The sequence below is a fragment of the Brachyistius frenatus genome, unplaced genomic scaffold (genome assembly GCF_029030835.1).
Source record: "Brachyistius frenatus isolate BFR_SWC_R1_liver_20210118 unplaced genomic scaffold, ASM2903083v1 Contig_134, whole genome shotgun sequence".
Classification (NCBI taxonomy): Eukaryota; Metazoa; Chordata; class Actinopteri; family Embiotocidae; genus Brachyistius; species Brachyistius frenatus.
Genome location: NW_027210733.1, coordinates 721,355 through 741,705, shown reverse-complemented (window position 1 = coordinate 741,705; position 20,351 = coordinate 721,355). Strand labels below are relative to the sequence as shown.

The 20,351-nt window shown below is 44.1% G+C and overlaps 2 protein-coding genes across 2 annotated transcripts; both read left to right on the top strand.

The window, feature by feature from the left end:
• Positions 1 to 408: 408 nt before the first annotated feature.
• wnt9b (wingless-type MMTV integration site family, member 9B) lies at positions 409 to 6,628 on the top strand. The gene is made up of 4 exons (XM_069714722.1): positions 409 to 494; positions 1,077 to 1,330; positions 2,908 to 3,173; positions 4,604 to 6,628. Exons 1-4 carry the CDS (start codon positions 409 to 411, stop codon positions 5,063 to 5,065), a joined length of 1,068 nt encoding a protein of 355 aa, XP_069570823.1. The 3' UTR covers positions 5,066 to 6,628.
• Positions 6,629 to 15,631: 9,003 nt separating this feature from the next.
• gosr2 (golgi SNAP receptor complex member 2) lies at positions 15,632 to 20,008 on the top strand. The gene is made up of 6 exons (XM_069714734.1): positions 15,632 to 15,796; positions 16,045 to 16,109; positions 16,625 to 16,733; positions 17,929 to 18,061; positions 18,265 to 18,405; positions 18,846 to 20,008. The coding sequence occupies exons 1-6, from the start codon at positions 15,768 to 15,770 to the stop codon at positions 19,005 to 19,007; spliced, it is 639 nt and encodes a 212-aa protein (XP_069570835.1). The 5' UTR covers positions 15,632 to 15,767; the 3' UTR covers positions 19,008 to 20,008.
• Positions 20,009 to 20,351: the final 343 nt, after the last annotated feature.

The following is a 20,351-nucleotide window of genomic DNA, read 5'->3' as shown; positions in this document are numbered from 1 at the left end:
TAATAAACCTTTGACATCCAAGAAACGTTTTTTTTTTTTTTTTTTAATGCCAAGTGTCTCTGGCCTTTAAAATGAGAGTGCGTAACAATAAACGCAGACGTGAATGTGTTTGTGGTACTCGGGTGCACACAGCAGATAAGACCGGTGGCTTTGCAGCCCGGTCCACCTGGGTGGCGTAACAATGGGAGGGAACATACAGTAACAGTACTGACAGAATCCAATGAGGGTGCGGCAAGATGATGCTTCCTCCTCCAAAGAGCCCTGCCTCCCAGCGGTGCACTGGGCCTGGCGCTCTGCAATGAAAGTCGGTGTGCATGTGGGGCCCCATAAAGAGAAGCGCCGACCAGATGGCTCAGACTTTCTCCATTGAAGAATCAGCGAGATGAAGAACAGCGCCAACCCGGCACCATGCGCTCAAGGCTCCCAAGGACCGCCTGCCTATTGCGAATCATTGCACTCTGCATCCTTCTCTCGCACACTGCAGCTTATTTTGGGTCAGACGATTAACTTTTTACTACTGACCATTATTAGTTTATTGCCTTTGTTGTTTTAATTCGCGGAAGAGATCAGAACCACAACTTTTATGAGCTTTAGCCAAATTACGCAGGCGTAATTGTGCAGAAACTATTAAACTTAACTGTTTGTCCTGTTGTAAACCTCTGCAATGTCGCAAATAGGCATGTTAATTTGTTGCAAAAAACGTAGGCTATATCAGCATTTGTAATTTAAAATGTATCTCAACCAAATTGACTTTAATTATCAGGCTATTTTTATGCGTTGTGCCAGGATTTGAGGATTTACTCTTTTTTTTTTCCTAAATACCGAAACTTGAAACTCATGGACATCAGTCAGGAAAACTAAAACAAAAAAATTGGTTTTATAGTTTACATTTGCAAACAGATAAAGTACCAAGGAATTACAGCACACAAATTTGTCCTAATAATAATGGCAGCGATAGAGAGAATAATTACTGGGAAATGTTTCACTACAGATTATTTGTTTTATATTTATTTTGTCCCAGGTTGTTTTTTTTATTAAAGTTTCTAATGTGTGTTTCTTTTTCCTTCCACTTCAAGGCTGACAGGTCGGGAACCCTTGGTGTTTTTACCAGGTCCGTTTTCCAATGAAGCCCCAACAGGAAAAGCCCACCTGAAGCAGTGCGAGCAGATGACTCTGACCAGGCGGCAGAAGAGACTGTGTCGCAGGGAGCCCGGTTTGGCCGAGACGCTCCGGGAGTCGGTGCGCCTCAGCCTGCTGGAGTGTCGGTATCAGTTCAGGAACGAGCGCTGGAACTGCAGTCTGGATGGCCGGGGCAGTCTTCTGAAAAGAGGTAAGACATTCAGTCAGCCTTCAATTTCAACACACATTAATTTGACTGAAGTGATATTGGTGAGAAAGTTTCTTTCTCAAGGCCACTTAACTGTTATCTTTAATCTTCCTATGTCTTGATCTTTGTTTATCTTGGGTGAGACAGGTGCTTAGCCGATTTTTTTTTTTTTTTTTTTTTTTTTTATCACTCACTCAGATGCACAGCATGTTTTATATAAAAGCATCTGTACTGCCAAAGTGTATGTAAGCAAGACGCACTGGGTTGCAGAACCACATTTTCCTGCAGGGCTGTGGATGTTTGCAGCAACATTACATTCATCTATGTAAACACCAGGTCATCTGGAAAAAAAATGAGAAAACTAAGACAATCAGCTAAAAAGTTTCAAAAGTGTAATCAAACATGTTTGTTATCCAACGAAAATAATAAAAGTTACACGGATCATTTTTAGTAATGATTTCAACTTACAAGTCTCACACAGGAAAGGCTATCTTACCCACTTTGAAATATAAAGTGTCATGTACAAAAAGTATCAAATAGTTACCAAACAATATACAATGGATTTGTAAATATTTTTTGAAGTGTTTTGAGTTTTTGGAAAGTAGGACTCACAACTTCTTTACAACACAGAAACAAGCTTCAACTCTTTCATAAAACTGTTCTCAGTATTTAGCACTACTTCACTTGGAGTGAATGCTACTTTATTTAACTTTGCCATTGTGAGCTCGTTTGCGTTTAGAGAGTCGAGAGAAGACGAGAGAAAAAGTGACTGTGGTGTATTGTATTTAAAGTTGCCGTCATTCGGTAGAACCAAAGAATTTGTGCAGATAATACCCGGCGACTCCTCTGAATCACTTCACTTAACACAACCCTTCCCTGAGGTTGCCTGTACTTGAATTTGTTCGCATACCTTGACACAATCAATTCGCTACTCCTGGATCACCATATTGCCAATAGCCCAAAACCCCCCTTGTGCACGTAAAACGCTTCAGGATTCTCCAGGCTTGATGCATATGGATATCAGTGTGTGGGAGAACATGAACAGGTCAGCACAGAGGTAATGAGGGAGTAGGAAGCCAAGAAATGCGGTGCGGTGGAGAGCGCTCAAGCCCTGTGGTTATTTTTATCTCTAGGAAAGTGCCCATTCCCAGAGGAAAAGGGTGGCGCGATTACTTTCATCTGGGAAAATCCTTCCCAGTCAAAATAATAATTAATTGGATCAAAATATACCCTGGTGATGGCTCTGGGTGAGGCAAATAACAGTGCACGACCAGAAGGAAAGGTCAGGAGAGGAATTATGACACAGGAAAACTTGCAGAATTGCTGAGGTTGTTGTAAGCCATGACAACGTAGTGAGCCCTTTGTAAACATTTTGGCTTAAAAGCTTAATCGCTGGCACAAAAGTGATTTTGATGATTGTAAATGATGAATTAAACCCTGAAGCTACACACAGTTTACACTGAGAACACATACCACAAGCTGCTCTCGTATTCAAAGATCTGTCTCAGATTAACAAATGAACTGCTGTAGATGTAAATTTAGATTTTTTTTTTTTTTTTTTCTGATGCTTTTTATCCCAGCATTCAAGGAGACTGCCTTGCTGCTGGCGGTGTCCTCTGCAGCACTGACCCATGCACTCGCCAAAGCATGCAGCTCAGGCCGAATGGAGAGGTGCACGTGCGACGATTCCCCCGGCATCCAGCATCGAGAGGCGTGGCAGTGGGGGGTCTGCGGTGACAACCTGAAATACAGCACCAAGTTTCTCAAGAAGTTCCTCGGCCAGAAGAGGGTCAGCAAGGACCTGAGGGCCCAGGTGGATGCCCACAACATCAACGTTGGAATTCGGGTGAGTGCAAAAAATACTACATCAAATGTTCCTCGACGAGAGTGCGTCTCTGATGCTTCCAGAGCCCAGGGCAACAAAAACACTGTTACCTAAGCCACACTTAGCTCAATTAGCTGGGCTGCAATTTTACATGACAATTACAGCTCTGACACGCTCCCGTGCATCAGAGGTTACAGAACTGTAATCCTCACTTGTACATTTTTCAAGGTGCCCGCCCGACAAACGCCCTCCTTATTTGCTGCCACCATCGGCTCGGGTGGAGAACATATTGGGTGAGGCAGTGCAGCAAGGAGACAAGATGGCTGGAGCCAGGTGTTCTCAGGCATGATAAAGCTTGCTGTGCGGGCCAACGTAAAATTAAAGGTCTCATGTCGGAGAGAACGATTATAACCGTGGCCTCTTTTTAATATACGAGCAAGCATTTTTTTCCACTTACTGGATCACTGTGCTCTTCATAAATCCACCTAATGTTCATAACCACCAGTGTGCAGCTCTCAAACAGCAGCGCCCCCGGGGTCCTACTCCTGCAGCTCACACCTACACAGACCTGCTGGAGACCAAAAAACAAGGGAAAAAAAAACACAACAGGAAGGAGACGATCTTATCTCATCTTCACTGAGTTAAATGTTTTCCCCAGTTTACGCCATGTGGTCGAAAAGACAGACCAGGAGCCGTGTTAACAAAAACATGAAGTGGCCGGCATCCCTCTCACCTCACAGTAATGGTGCTCTGAAGCGCCCGAGGGGTTCATACCTGCAGTGGGAGGAACTGAGCAGAACTCTTCAACCCAGAAGTCCCCTCTGGCTCTCTCTCTGTGTGACCTGTCTCTGGCCCCCCGCCGAAGACAGCAGCTGACTGATTGCACTCCTCATCACTGACCATCAAGCTCACTGAACTTTTAACCTAAATTAAAGGGGGTTTCATCACAAAACCGCTGCTCATATTTTCTGGCAGTTCTCCTCAGCACAAATTCTTATCGATGTTTTCCATGAGCAGGCATGTACTCAAAACAGGGCGGAGGGAAGATTCCACCGTCTGCGCTGTTTGTCACCTCTGCCTCGGGCCTTGGGAAGGGGAGACAGGAGAGAGAGGCAGATGGAGCTAGTTTCAACACATTTAGGAAAAAAAAAAAAAAATAATAGCACGAGCTGTCCAAGTGAGAAATGCAAGGTGAATGAAATACGACGTTCTGAACAGTCCCACTCAATCCATTATGTCAAAATTTTTGACTGAGGTGAGCTAAAGGCACATATCCACAGACCACCACCCCCCCACACACACACACACACACCCCAACTCCCCACCCCGCAGGAAACTGTCTCACTCCGTCCAGATAGACCTCCCAGATAAGAGCCCAGGTAATGAATCAAACTGAAGGAGCTGACATTTCTCCCTTTTTTTTTTCTCTCCTCTTTCCCCTCCCATCTCAGGCGGTGAAGAGCGGACTGAAAACAACGTGCAAGTGTCACGGCGTCTCCGGCTCTTGCGCCGTACGGACCTGCTGGAAGCAGCTGTCTCCTTTCCACGACACCGGGCGGCTGCTGAAGTACCGATACGACACCGCGGTGCGAGTGCTGAGCGTCACCAACGCGGCCACCGGGGAGACGGAGCTCGCCAGCCCCCGCCGCCACGGCCAGAGCCTCCGCACGACCGACCTGGTCTACCTGGAGGACTCCCCCAGCTTCTGCAGGCCCTCCCGCTACTCCCCGGGTACGGGAGGCCGGTCGTGTGCCAAAGACACGAGCTGTCAGAGTCTGTGCTGCGGACGTGGTTACAACACGGCCATGCGTCTCACCAGCCTGTCCTGCCACTGCCAGGTGCGCTGGTGCTGCCACGTGGAGTGTCAGACGTGTGTGAGGGAAGAGGAGGTGTACACCTGCAAAAATGGATGATGGGACAGAAAAAAAATAAAGACAGTCTGCAAAGACTTGAGAGAAGAAAAGAATGAACCGTTGAGTCAAATGTGATAAAGACTGAACTATAAACTCGATAGACAACACACTGAGAGATCTCTCACATCAGAGCGTGTCCTTGCAGATCTCCAGTCTGAACTGCATGCTATTTTGGGAGGATTATACAAATTTAACATTATAATATCGCTGGTTCTTTTGCTAATCATCACTGATTTGATATGCAGCAGCTCGCTGTAGGTGAGGATGCTTTCAAACTACCCTGCTTTCCTCTCGCTGGATGCACTGAAATCCCCCACAAGGAGGGAAACAAGCTCTTAAAACAGGTACTGGACTGGACCGGATGCCGAACCCCGGCTGCCGGGGAGCTCTGACAGTGACTTTGTTGTATTGTTATTGTCCTCTTTTCATTTGACTATTTATTGCACCGGTCTTTGTGTCTGACGTACTGCTGCTTTATAACTTTAACTCTTGTAATCAATGTTGCCAATGAGGCTAAAACGGCCTTAAAAGGAATCTACCTGTCTGTCTCTCTGTCTGCTGTGTTGGACTTTCTGCTGTGGAGAACTTTGAGTTCTTCTTCTGAGTAAAAAGCACTTGAGTTGCTCTTGCTACATATGATACAAAATGTATAATTCATGTTTAGGGTCTAAATATATATTTAGCTAGAATCACTGGAAGATTTAAAGGGCTGATTAAAACCACTGATGTACAGTGGAACTACAAGCATTAACAGGGTTATTGTGTAAAGGAAGAAGCTGGGTTTCAGTTGCTCTTATGGAAATGTCTATGGAAATCTCCACATGTGGACTAAAGTGTTCTCAATAGAACAAAGGGAAACAACCCGAGGTAATAAAGAGGGAAACACCAAACACTGTCTTTGAAAATCCCTCAAAAAAAAAAAAAAAAAAAAAGCTCAATTTGTGAACATACCAGCCATGCTCCTTTATTTTTTACTATTTATAGAAGCAGATATTTGCTATACTTTCAAGTTTCAAATTGCTTAGCTGAACCATTTGGTCTTCAAAGTCTAATTTAGCCACATCTTTGTTCTAAATGTCTTTGAAGTGGGCCAATCACGCTCCTTATTTTCCCAAATTGCTCATCAAAGAAAATCGCCATGTTTACTGCCCCTTTATACTCTATGTGTCCATGTGTGCAGGTCAAAAGTGCAAGTTGGACCCATATAGTTTATTTTCATTGGCCAGTTTACATTTTGTCTGAGTGATTCTGAGCTGTGTATATATATATGATATGAATATAAGTCATGTCAGGGCTCCAGACAAAGTGGAATCATAATTTTTCTACCTCACTTCATCTTTTGGCAAATATCAGTAAGATTTATGAGCTGTGCGGCGTTGTCCTCTCTGTAGATACATGTCTTCCCCTCTGCATTTGTTTTAAATATCATATTTCAGACGCTTGTACAGTTCTTTTGAATTTGGTAATATATAACCCCATATTTCAAAAGAAAATGTTTGTTTTTTTTATCTTGTTGCTTTTCATTCTTATTTAAAACGAATAAGATTAATAAATGGACGTACATTTGTAAGACCTACATGTTTGTTGTTGTGTGTGTTGTTCAGATGCCTGCAGGCGACCACACTCAACTCTGCACCCACACACACACATATACACACACTCCACACACAATCAGTGCAACGCACCTGCCTGAAACTCTGCGCCCTGCATCTATCGAGCCAAACCACTTCCTGCTGATATCGCCCTGCCCTCCTTTTCATCTGAAAATACTGCGGTCTCGCTGCATCGCCCTCAACCGCCCAGTAAAAGGCGAAGGGGGTGGGTGGGCGGGGGACACGCTTCACAGGTGTTGTGCCTCTGGCCGGCGCACTAACCATGTTGACAATCATAATGACGATGATGACAAAGGTGATGACTCACGAGGAGCGACGTGTTGCAGAGCGTTTGACCCCCAATTCACCAATAGAAAGTTACAACGGGTCGCCCCCACGACGATGATGAGAGCACTTCATGCGCTATTATCCGTGAATCATAACTTTGCGCTCATTTGCGAGGCATCGGTGAAACCTCCAGCGTATAGAGGGCTATTGTGTGAGGCAGTTATAGCGCGTGCTGTGCTTGCTTTTGATGTTGCTCTCTAATTACCATGATTACACATTATTAGACCCCAAATATTGCAGTGAATTACAAGACAATTTCAGAATGACTTTTTCCTCACAGGTTTAATTACCTTTGAAAGAAATCTCATATTATGGATGTACAGTAAGGTATTGTTGGAGAAAACTGATGACTATAATTGTCTTGTTTTGGGAACAAGAAGCAGACATGTTTTTTTAATGAAACGTTAAGGAATATTTTGCAAAGAAAAAAAAGTTGTTTGCTTTAATGACAAAACTATAAGACGAGTTAAATGTCACTAAATTCAGCCACATGACAACAGCAGAAAACAAATGCTTCTTGAAAGTTTATCCTCTCCTTCTAGATCTCTCATAAAAATCTAAACATAGTCAGTCTAATTAAAAATGTATTAAATTAAATAAAATTAAATATAATTTAAAAAGTCATTTATTAAAAAAGTAAAAACTTATTTATACATATAAATAAGTTTTTACTTTTTTCAGCTAAAACAGAGCTGAAACAAAGTAATATTTTTTTTACAAAATTTCTTTCCAGAATGAAATATTGGCCAATTAGAATTTTGATACTTTGTTAAAACCAATTAACAATAACTTTTTTTTAAAAAAGATGCTTTAATTCATCAGCAATAAAAATGCATCACTGCTTAAAACATTCAGAGGTTTTTCTCCTACAGTCTCACTTTGATATGACAGCGACTCCAGCTAGATTAAAGTCAATCTGCTGACTCTATGATTCCTCAACCCCTTTTTTGCTTGAGCAGATACTGTTCAACAAAACTTACATACAGTAGTGTCGCTTTAAACGCTCCTTCACGAATAGAGAAAATCCTCCTACTTCTGAGGTCAAATTCATAATTTAAAACAAAAAAACAAGGTAGTTCTTTAAACTGAAAAGTAGATGTGGAGATTCATGACTTTTACAACACAGCAACAATATGTTTTGGTCTCTCTGATACCAGCATAATATTACCTGTATAAACCTTCGCATGTATCCTCTGCTAGAAAACTAATTTCCCCTCTCAGACAATAAAGTTAGAAACTTCTGTTCAGCAGCACATAAAAGACGTCAGTGTGTTTTGGATGAGGTCAAACTCCTGACTCACCATATCAACTCATCAAAAATTTGATATTGTAGATTAATATTTAACTGTATTCAACATGAATGCTTCGTATTAAAAAAGCTGCATTCTTCAGAGCAGGGCTGCAGGATAAAGAACGAGACAGAGGAGTGTGTCGCGGACAGCAGGGCGGACCGGGCTTCAGATATTGAGGGACATAAAGGAGGAAGACGAGGATGGAGGGATGAGAGGGGATAGTTTGTGGCCCCAGGAGGCCTATCCCCTGCTGCTGCTGTTGTTGTTTTATAATGAACTCCTAAAGCCTTCATTTCCCTCACTACCCTGAGTGGAGGGGGCACAGCGATGGGGGCTGCTGAGTCCACAGCCGGATTCGCACGCACAAGCCCCGAGGGTGGCTGCTTTGAGCAGGGTGGGGGGTTGGACTGAGAAAGGGCGCAATACCCAAGCTCCTGTGTTGTGGATGTGTTCGAAACAGTCCTGGCAGGAGACAGGTGAGGGCACAAAGTTTTTGTTTTTTGTTTTTGCATATGCGTGTCAGCGTTCCCTGCCGTGCGCACACCTGTGGTCACTTCAGCGAGAGTGATATGCGAGTGTGTGTTTGTAGTGAGGTTTTCCTGTGCGGGTGTGGGCTACAGTCGGCCTGCTGCACGCTGGAGCTTCTCCCCGTCACCCGGAGACACTGAATAACACAGATAATGTGGGGTGACGCTGGTGGTAACACTATCTCTTTTGTCTGCGCTGGCTTGGTTCAGGTGAAGGTTACTATGCCGGGTCGGGCCGCAGCACTGCTCCACACTCTGATAGATGAAGACGAATTGGCAAAGCAGGGCTCGGGCATTTCTTTGCAATATGTATTATATTTGCGTTGCTTAGCAAAAATATATTATCCATAACAACTTACATAGCTTTCGAGTTTATACATCACCCATTTGTGTAAGAACAGTAGATGTTAACTGAAGCGTGGGGAAGGCTCGGTATACACTTTGCTCAAGGACACAAAGCGCAGGCCGGTCCTGTAATCGGAACCTGTGAGCCCCAGGTCAAACATCTAACCCCGACAACACTTCCGCCTCTGAAGAGAAGATAGCATCAGCGCTGGGTCGAATCCCCACACCCCGACGCCGCACAGAGAAAATTAAATGACGATGAAGACGAGGACAAAGGAGGGAAATGGATTTAGGTGGGGGGGGGGGGAGAGACAGAGAGTTGTGAATACGGCATGGGGTAGGAATTTGGAATGCGAAATGACTAACGCAATTGCTCAACCCACAACAAGAACATGCACTGCCTAGAGCTACGACAAGGCTGAGTGCATACCTCTATGGGGAGAGGGGAGAGGGGGGGCAAACTCAGGAGGGCGGGGTGGACCGGGATGGCGGATGAGATCTTCGCAGTGGGTGATGAGACGCATGCGTGTAGAGACGGTGTTTACATGTGTGACGGTCAATTGAGCAGGCAGCAGGGTTGAAATGATGGATTTTCACCCGCAGACGGAGAGAGAAAGAAAAAAAAAAAAGAACAGAGTAGAATGTTGTTGGAGCGTGAAACGCATCAGAAAGCAAAATAAAATGCACAAACTTAAAGCAAGAATGGAAGACAAGTTGTGTTCCAAACCTGAAGTGATTATTCCATTAACAGACTTTGATTGATGGGAAATTAGTCAAGATCTGTTTTGATAATCAATTAAACATTTAATAACCTTTTAACCTTTTTTTTTTTTTTAGCAAAAATGCCAAAAGTTGTTGATCAACTGTTGCTATTAAATTTGGTTTATATATTATTGTTTCAAAGATGAATCTTAATGACCTTGTCGACCTTTTGGCATCAAGATCAGAAGGTCACAATGTAAATTATAGAAATGCAAAGACAAATTATCGAGTCATTTCTAGAAATATATAATTTTCTAGTGATAACGAGATAAATGAACCTTTTAACACGAAAAAGCGAGCTTTGTTTTCTCGAAATAACAAAACAGTTAACTCGTGATCTCAAGCTAACTGCATTCAAAAAAACAACTGCAACCTCGGCCGTAATTAGTGCTAATTATTAGGCTGAGTGTTTGCATGCTGACGTGTGAACTGAAATGAGGAACATTGAAGACATAAATCCTGCTTAACATCAACATGTTAACATGGTTTACACGCGTGTTAGCATTTGGTTCAAAGCCCCACCGTGTGGAGGTGCAGCGTAACAGAGCGGGTAGCATCGTTCTCGACTCGGTTTTAATTCCTTCTTAAATTTTATGGATCAAGTGATTAATCCAGACTTTAGCTGCAGTCCCACTTTGCTCACAAAGACACACAACTGGTGCCGTACCTTGTTATTACTTTAGTAACCACATTGACAACCCTTCCTAGGTTACTTTGTTAAACGACTGTTTCTGAAATCAACATATTTGGTATTCAACAAAGTTCCCGAGGGAAGCAAAAACAAAACAAAGAATTGATGGAGGACGGTTGGAGCCTATCCCAGCTCACTTAGGGCGAAGGCAGGGTTCACCTGGACAGGTCGCCAGTCCATCACAGGGCCAACACACAGACAGACGGAAACAAAGACCATTCACGCTCTCATTCACGCCTAAGGGACATTTGTAGGACCACCAATTAACCTGAGACGCATGTTTCTGGATGGTGGGAGGGAGCCGGAGTACCCGGAGAGAACCCACGCAGGCACAGGGAGAACACGCAAAGTCCGCACAGAAAGGCCCAGGACCTTTTTGCTGTGAGGTGACCATGCTAACCACTGCACCACCGTGTTATACGAATTATTATTATTATTATTATTATTACTGCAGCAGTGGTGTTTGTGAACTGGTTTCACCCAGCAAAAATGCCTGTTGAACAGTCCAGCAATGCCCCCCTCCCCCTTCCCCCTCCCCTCTCTCCACTAACCCCACCATTGGGAAGCTCCTGGGGGAGGCTGTTCCCATGCTGAAACACCTGCAGCACTAACAGTAGGCTTTACATGGCAGCCGCTGTGATAAGACATGATAAGACCTCGTGCACCTTCACAGCTGACTCCCCCTGCTCAATGTATGCTACTCCTCTGGCTTCTCTCTCACAAACACACAGACACACAATCACACACTTGTGACCTCCATCACAATCCAAACAAAACTTTCCCACAACAACAATGTCCAAGACTGAAAAACACAGATAAAGTCCAGAGCTGTGTGTTCTCTCAACCAGCAACAACCCTCAGAAATAAGTCTGGTATGTCGTCCGTGATTGTTTGTAATTTCTATGGCGACACAATTATGCCGTCTGTTGGCTTCATTTTCCATGAGTGTTCACAATTAAATCACAAGTGCCACGAAAAGACGCAGAAACACAATCATGTGTCATCAAAATCTATTGTTATTTGAGAGTGCGGTTTAGTTTGCAGGCATGACTGTGGGGAGGAAGCTGTCAGGCAGGGGAAGACCGGCGCGGCGCTCCGTGCCATCGCTGTTTATGTTCTTCACTAAGCCGTCATCCAACCACAAGGGTGGACAGCGTCTCTCCTCCCCAGAGGTTTGGGTGTCACAGGTGCTATGGCCACAGGGCTGCGTGCGTGCGTGTGTGCGTGTGTGTGTGTGTGTGTGTGTGTGTGTGTGTGTGTGTGTGTGTGTGTGTGTGTGTGTGTGTGTGTGTGTGTGTGTGTGTGTGTGTGTGTGTGTGTGTGTGTGTGTGTGTGTCTGACAGCTGTATGATGACTCCATACTCTTTGAGGTCAGAGGGAATAAAGCAGGGCAGCAAACAAGACAGGGAAAGAATAAGGTTGGTCAGCTTCGCTCACTGGGGAAATACAACTCCAGAGAGAAGCAAGTGAGGTTGAAGGACCCCTTCAGGAGCAGGTTGAAACAGTTTTGGATGGTGGTGGTGGGGGGTGGGGGGGGGCAGACTGAGACACTGGTTTAAAGAGGTGGGGCCCACTTTGAAGATGAGTAAAAAATGACCCCTGGACAATAATACATTGTAAATTGTGTGATAAAGGAATGTCAAATAAACAGATCTAAATATAATAAAAAGAAATAATAGAAATAAATAGCAGCTAGTTATAACTTCACATAGCCTGCAGGTGTGGCCAGATTATGAGACAATGGTTTTTGGGTCTCTTAATGGTCATTTTGCATCATTTAGTGGCTGTTTTGCATCATTTTGTGGCCGTTTTGCATCTCTTTGAAGCTATTCACAGTCATTTAATCGCTGACAATAACAAACCAACTACCTGTCACCTTCAGACACTCTCCGGGGTGACAACAGGGGTGAGCTATCAGATTCTGGGGTGGGGAGTGGGGGTTGGGGGTGCTGTGCCACCTTTAGCCACCCCTCTGGACCCGCGCCAGGACCCCTTTCCCACCAAAACCCACTGAGCCATCGGGAGCTTCTGAGTTTCTCCTGTCATCTCTGACAGGCCCTCATTTGCTTTCAGTCAGCGTCTCATCACGGCTTCAAAGACGAGTGGCTCATCTCCCTCAGGGGGGGAGCGAGAAGATCTGTGTGAAAATGACTAGCATCCAAAAATTGTTGACCCAAGGCAATTTTGCTCCTCATAATTGGCTTCTTCACTCTGTCTGTCTTGGGCAATCACTATGGAGCTATGATCTATTGTACTGCCTGGAAAACATCATTTAGCACGTTGTGTGGAAGTGATTCAAGAACATATCATTTTCGCTTGATGAACAAAACTGTATTATTTTGCAGGGAGTGGAGGGAGGGGGGAGGGAGGAGGAGGAAGAGGAGGGGGTGAGGTCGTCTGCGAGTACACAGAGTGCTTTCTTACCGAACAACAACTGTGCTGCCATGCTGTCGAACCAGGACTGATCCAGCACTAAATTTAGTTTGGTTCCAGAAAGACCCCCAAAGGAGAGCAAAGTCTGGCGCCGTAAAATAGCATTCCTGTACACACCAGTGACAACACACACACACACACACGCACGCCCGCACACACACAGTGTATACATACACTTCACTTAAAATCTGCGTTTAAAATCGATTTCATTGCAGCATACTTAGATGTTTTTGCATCGGGATCCAGGTCTATCTTAGGATCCACATCTGCCATAATAAGTACCTTTTTTCATTGACCTCCAGGCCTCCAGTGGTGGAACTAAGTACATTCTCATGTAAAGTGCTTAAGTACCAGTACTTTACTTAAGTATTCCTATTTTAGTATACTTAATACTTCAACTCCAAAACATATTGTAGAGAAATATTGTAGCTTTTACTCCACTACATTTATCTTGACAGCTAGTTATTAGTCACTTTTCAGCTTTTATAGGTAAAAATGTGATCTGTTTATAAAACACATGTTGTTATTGTTACAGTATAAGAAGTTGTTAATGCTATCTGACCCTTGTCAACATTAAAATAATAGTCTTTATAAGAGTTCAAATCATAATCTCAGTACAATATTCCTGGATTTGTAGGCCTACATCTAACTTTCCAACATATATCCTTTGAATTTGTTAAAAGTGGAGGTAATAAATGGACAGAGGCCTAACTCTGCTCGAGAAATGTTGAGATATGAGAGGGACGTTTGTAGATCAAGCGAGGTGTAACCACGTGTGACATCTCGGTCAGTCAGAGTGGCGTGATCGAGCTCCACACCTGGAGTCTGGATTCCAGTTTGCGCCCGTGGTGCTCAGGTGTGGAGGAAAACCAGTAAGCTCATCTCATCCTTTCCTCAGGGCTGAAGCATAAAGGACAGACAGAGAGAACCCTACGACCTTCAGAGAGAGACAGACAGAGAGAGAGAGAGAGTGTGTGCCTCATGCACTGCTCAGAAATGTTTTGAGGGAGGGGAGCGGAGGGTATTCCTCTCCAGCTCTACTTCTTCTCTATTCTGAGTAACAGGTTAAAAGCTGTGCACCTCCAACCGCTGCCCTCGGGGTATGTTATGACAACCGAAAAACGGTGAACAGCCAGAGCAAGAAGTGGCATGAACAGATCTCAAGGTTGCTGACATGTGGGGGTGGCTGAAAAGGACCTCTGTTGAGAAGTGTCTAGCCCGAAGATACAACCATCAACTCGTGTAGCATCAGGCAGCCACAGGAAACTGTCTGGGCCGACTTCTGATTGCCGTGCAGGATGAGCTGCTAAAACAAATCCAGCTATTACTGGGAAACGGGAGCTTGTAACCTCAATCACGCCACTAATCATGTTAAAGGATGCTTGAATTAGTTCCGCTCATTGATTCTCTCGCTCCCTAATCAGTAAACACCACAGCGATGGAGGGCTGGGTAAAAATGATTGAGTTGCGGTTTTGTTAAGGTGCCAGGCAGCGCCTCGGGATGATTTTCCTCCCATTAAATCACCAAGCAGTGATTGTGAAATTCTCACAGCTTGTTCGGGGAAACCCAATTGCGCTACTTTCACACGGTAGTTCATTGACGAAGGAGTCCGTCTGCGGATGGCAAATTCACAAACACCCCGTCTTCCTTTTCTGATGTCCTCTCTCCAGTGATCTGTGCTTCGTAATCTCACCCAAAAGTTTGATATCGGTGTTTCTGACTGCTGGAAAGAAGGAAGCCTCTGTTTGGAGACACAGCAATATTCTGACACCTATCTGTGGAGAGAGAAAAAAAAAAGAAAAGAAAAGAAAAGAGGATCGCTTAATTAGACCCAGTCAGGGAGAGTTGACAAAAGCTGGCCTCGGGACACGTTTCTCAGACTCTTTCCTGTCACATGTCAATAGATTATGCTCGTCTTAGTAGGCCAAAGGGTCTCTGTCAGCTATTAACGTTTAAGAGAATATCAAATGTAATTGAAAATATAGCCCCCAGCCGAGATTTAAATTTGGGAAGTTTAGCTTTAAGTGAAGGAAATTGTCCATTGTGGAGTGTTTCGAACCAGGATTCAAGTGTTTGCACGACATTCACTGCAAACATTTGGTGTCCAGTTTCACCTCAGTGATGCATCACAGCATTCAGGACGGGAAAACCGTCAAAGGATAAGTCATAAAAACAAAGACAAAAAAAGTGGAAATTTTGTGTGGTGTTTCTTGCGAAGTTGTGTGCTACTGGGCGACACCGACACTAGGTGGTGTTCCCGGGTGTTCCTCAAACGTTTCGTCTGAAGACAAAGATCGTCAATATAACAAATCGCACGTCACACGCGTGTAATTAAATGAGGACGCTGACTATGTTGTCAACGACAAATAAAATAAATAAAAAAATCTTACAATGTTATTTATCTACAAAAAAAAAAAAAAAAAAGGCAGAGAAACCACTTTTACCGATAGAAAACCAGAGTACCCATCTAGGATCACATCTTCGGTGTCTAGAAATTCCGGCAGAGTGAGCACTCTTCGCTCTGTTCTCTCTTTCGAGGAACTTCCGCTTTCCTACTTCCGTACACAAACGCTCTGCTGATGACGTGTACACTCCTCTGACCCCTTAGCTTATCCAGCTAACTTAGCCACTTGTCGGAATAAAGGTGTTGTAATAAAAGGTCAACGTTACACAGTGAAGGTCAAGCGAAGCGTCTCGTTAGGTCGCGAAAGATGGACACGCTTTACCACCAGACAAACAGGCGAGTACGCCGCTCTCCTGTGGAAACTGTGCAGACTGTTAGCTGACGAGTGTAACTAACCGAACCAGATAATCACAAGCCTTTTAACTTCAGTTGTAAACTTCTATAACCAAGTTGTGATGATCAGTTATGAAAATATTTGACACTGTCGTTTTTTTTAATATTAAAAAAAAAAAACATGTTAAGTTGTTGTTGTTGTTGTTGTTGTAACGTATTTCGTCACTAACGTTATGTTTATTGTGGATTAGGCAAATCCAGGAAGTGCAGTCTCTAATGGGAAACCTGGAGAAGACAGACCGTCAATCAGTTCACTGTGAGTAGTGAGCTGTCATCATGTCAGGCTCGCTTTTAGCTCCTCCACTGATTTGTGTTCGTGGCTCCGCAGCTGGTGTGTTTTCCATTGAACTGGTTTTAAGTGCAATCTCCTTGTTTTGGCTATTTGTGTAACTATAACATACAGAGGTGGTGGGGGTGGTGGGGGTGGGGGTGGAGGAGGCCTAGTGTCTCCCAGGCTGATTTTGTTTTCTGTTGGATGGTGCCTGGCCGATCAGCTCTGAGTCAGGCTGGTGCCGGGACAGGAAGCAGTGGGGTGGGTGCAGTGACAGAAGCTGATAATGGTGGGAGCCAGGCAACCCTACCCTTCACAAATTATGACATCATCTTGTCTAAACCCAGGGGAGGATGTGAGCCTATAAATTAACTAATGAGAGTAGGTCGGTAACAACCCACCAAAAAAAAAAAAAAAAAAAAAGCTTCTGCTGATTATACTGTCATTTTCTTTTCATCTGATTCTTTTTCCTTTTTTTTTTCCCCCCTCTTCTTTTTAAGTGTTAGAGAACGAACTGCAGGCTAGAATCGACCAGATCTTCAATCATTTAGAACGCCTTGAGATCCTGGCCAGCAAGGAACCGCCGAACCGCCGGCAGAACGCCAAATTGTGAGTTTGCAGCGAGTGAATTGATGGTGACCATAAAGCCAGAGAACTGGCAGGGTGAATCATATCTCATAAAGGCACAGGGAGGATGAGACAGGCAGCCCCGTCCTGCCCTGTGGCGACGTGGCTCTATGAAAACATTTCCTCCGAAGGCCCGTGATCACCAGCATTCCTGTTGCATGGGGCAAAGATTCATTTCTGAGCTGGGTAAACAGGCCTCAGGGGACACGGTGCGCCCCATCCCCATCCCCATCCCCACAGCACTCCTGTGATCTCAGTGGGTCTCCAGCGGGGCCTGAGTTAAGTGGAGGTGAGAGAATCTTCATTCCAACCACATGAGACTTGAGGACAAAAGAAATGGTTCTCATCGTCTAGGACAGCAATGAGTCCTTAAAATGATGTTCCGGATGAGGTGCAATAAGCAATAATGTCAGAAAGTAATTGAAGGAGGTGGGCGAGTGTTAGTCTCAGCGGGGCTAATTTTTTAATACCACACAAAAAAATATTTAATGTCCTTTCCATGGTTGTACCACTGTCAAAGAACGATGTACCACTAGTAAGAACAATAAAGCTTAAATGTATTTATTAAGTACAAGAATTTACTGATATCTATCATTCTTAATGATCAATACATTTTTGATGGGTGGAGTCACCAATTAAAAATGGAAGTTCATTTACGTTTTTGCTATAATCGAGTCAACTTTATTGTCGATTCACCATGTGTACAAGACATGCTGCGAGGTTGAAATGTAGTTTCAGTCCCACGATGTGCAAAAATAAAAAGCCAAAAACAAGAAAAGATTAAATATGTAACAATAGAAACAGACAGCAACCACAGTGACGCTTGACTGCAATGATGTTTGTGCAAATGCGGATCCACAGCGCAGATGCTTGATTGACGCGTGTACATTATGAGAGAATGATCGTAAAATAGATTTGTAGTTGTGTAACATCTCCTGACATCCCACAATCAGATCCGATAAAGATACAACCGCTGTTACTCGCACAGTGGACAAGAACAAAAAAAAACATGAATACCTTTGTTAATAACTAAATAAGACCTATATAATATTCTTAAGAGAGTTTTTTTTTTTTGGAGGTAAACAAACTCGGTGCTTTGTAAGACCTGCAGATATCCTGAAAATGTTTTGTTTAACTGTAAAACTGAAAGAAAAAAAAAAATGATGCTTTTCCTCAGACGAGTGGACCAGCTTAAGTATGACGTTCAGCACCTCCGTACTGCCCTGCAAAATTTCCAGCACCGGCGCTACAACCGAGAGGCCCAGGACAGAGAGAGGGAGGAACTCATGAGCCGCACCTTCACCACCAACGTGAGTCAAACGTATTTTAAACGGAGAGCCGGGAACTGAAACGGGTCGTGCCGACCAAACTCGGGTTGCGTCTCGTCGGGTCGGCAGCCGCTCAGCATTGATGTGAAATCCAGCATTTAATTGGCTAAAAAGTGTGTTTCCGGTGAACTGGCACGCATTGAAACACGGGTGGATTAAGTGAAACGTTTGCTCTTGTTCAACAGGACGCAGATACCTCCATCCCCATAGACGAGACCCTCCAGTTGAACTCCAACCTGCACGGCGCGCACAGAGGCATGGACGACCTCCTGGGCAGCGGCAGCAGCATCCTCAACGGCCTCAGAGACCAGAGATCGACGCTGAAGGTGCGTGCGGACAAGCTTCACGTTACATCTCGGCAAAAGTAGCGCGGTCACCGAGCACACTTGTTTTCTTAAGAAAGAGAGCGGTAATATGAGGGCGAACCAACTTGTCCTCCCTGGCCCAGTTTCTGGCGTCCACGTCGATCACAATAGCCGTATTGTTACTGTTGCTTAGAGGGTGAGTCCTTGTTTCCAGGGAGGAGATGGGCTTCCTGGTTTTGCTTTAGGCCTCTTCTTATCAGGGTGTGTCTGTCCATCAGCGCTCACAGCCGGGCTGTCTCGCCACGGGAGACTTGTGACGGAGTGGCGCGTCTGGGAGGGCGTCGGCACTCTCGCAAAATCAGATGAATTAGTGTAGATAATTACAGTGGGGTCACGTCACGTTGATTCTTTGTGTATTTACGGCTGTCATAGTCTAATCTGCGTGTTTTGGCTCCGCTCAGGGGACTCACAAGAAGATGCTGGACGTGGCCAACATGTTGGGGCTGTCCAACACGGTGATGAGACTCATAGAAAGGCGAGCCACTCAAGACAAGTTCATCATGATCGGAGGCATGTTGCTAACCTGCGTCTTCATCTTCCTGGTGATCAGATACCTGGGCTGACCGCCGTCCTCCCGCAACGGTTTCCGGTCAGTCGTGGACATTTCTGCAACACATCGTCCCTCGTGATATGAATTTGTAATATTAAAGTAATTTTTTTATAAATTGTGCCATTACAGTTTTCCCCGCCATTTTAATCGTTTTATTTTGGGGACCTGTAAAACGGCGACCTTCATTACAGACAGTATTGTACTCCACCTGAAGCTCCATGAGGATGTTTGACTTTTCTGATGATCAGCCTGCTGCTTTCCTCAGATCACTGCCACACATCCATTTTTGATCAAAACCACTGTGTACCAACTGTAATTCACTGTTGTGACTGGACCCAAACCGCTTCTTTAAAAAAAAAAAAAAAAAAAACCCGTACAGTTCATATTTATGCTCAACATGCTTTGGCCCTCAAATGAAAAGCTTTTTTGTTTTGTTCCCTAAGTTGTCAAGTGTTTCTCTGCCTTGTTTAAGCATGAGGTTCATTTTCAGAAATAGAAATACTAGAGTGGAAAACCTCATATTTCTCCATGTTTCATTACATTATTATTTTAAAAAAAATACTCCCAGGAGAATCTTTAGTTTTGTTATGATGTACACTTAGTTAACCGGCTCATTAGGTACACCTAATGCTAATAGACTTAACGTGACATGACAACAAAATGTGGTGGACAAAATAATAGAAACACGTCTAATGCAACAGAATTCACCAGCACCACAAACCACATCCTCCAGAATGATCAAAAAGTTGAACTGAACATGAACTAGCATTTACTGCTGGACTGTTGTAGTTTTAGCAAGATGTACCTAATAAACTGGTAACAGTGTATATATATATATATATATAAATAAGGTTATACACCGAAAATACGCAGGATGGCAACAAAAGTCCAGTGAGGAAAACAATGGAAGCAGCAACCCATCTCCAATCATGTGCTTTCTCTTTATGCTTCGGTCTAGTCTCACTACGAGTGATTTCATTCTCTTGAAATAAAACGTGCATCAATTCCTTTGTATGTTGTCGTCTCATTATTCTGCTGATCACGGTACCAGGGCAGTGGTTTTGTTTCCCCCCCCCCTTTCACTTTAAGTATCATTAACAGCAGCTTATGCACTTAAAAAGAGCTCCACTCTCCACAACCAGGTTTTTTTTACTGCCGTCACAAGTCTATACACTATGACTAGAGCGCCATCTACTGTCTGACACGGAGGCCTGCAGGAATTGCTTAACAGTCTTGAGGCCGATGATTGTTTAAATATGAGATACTGAGACTCTCTTAATAGTTCCTCCGGCATCGTGACTCTGGTGTTCAGATCACGTATTTTCATTAACGCGGCATATTAAGGAAAGAAAAAAAA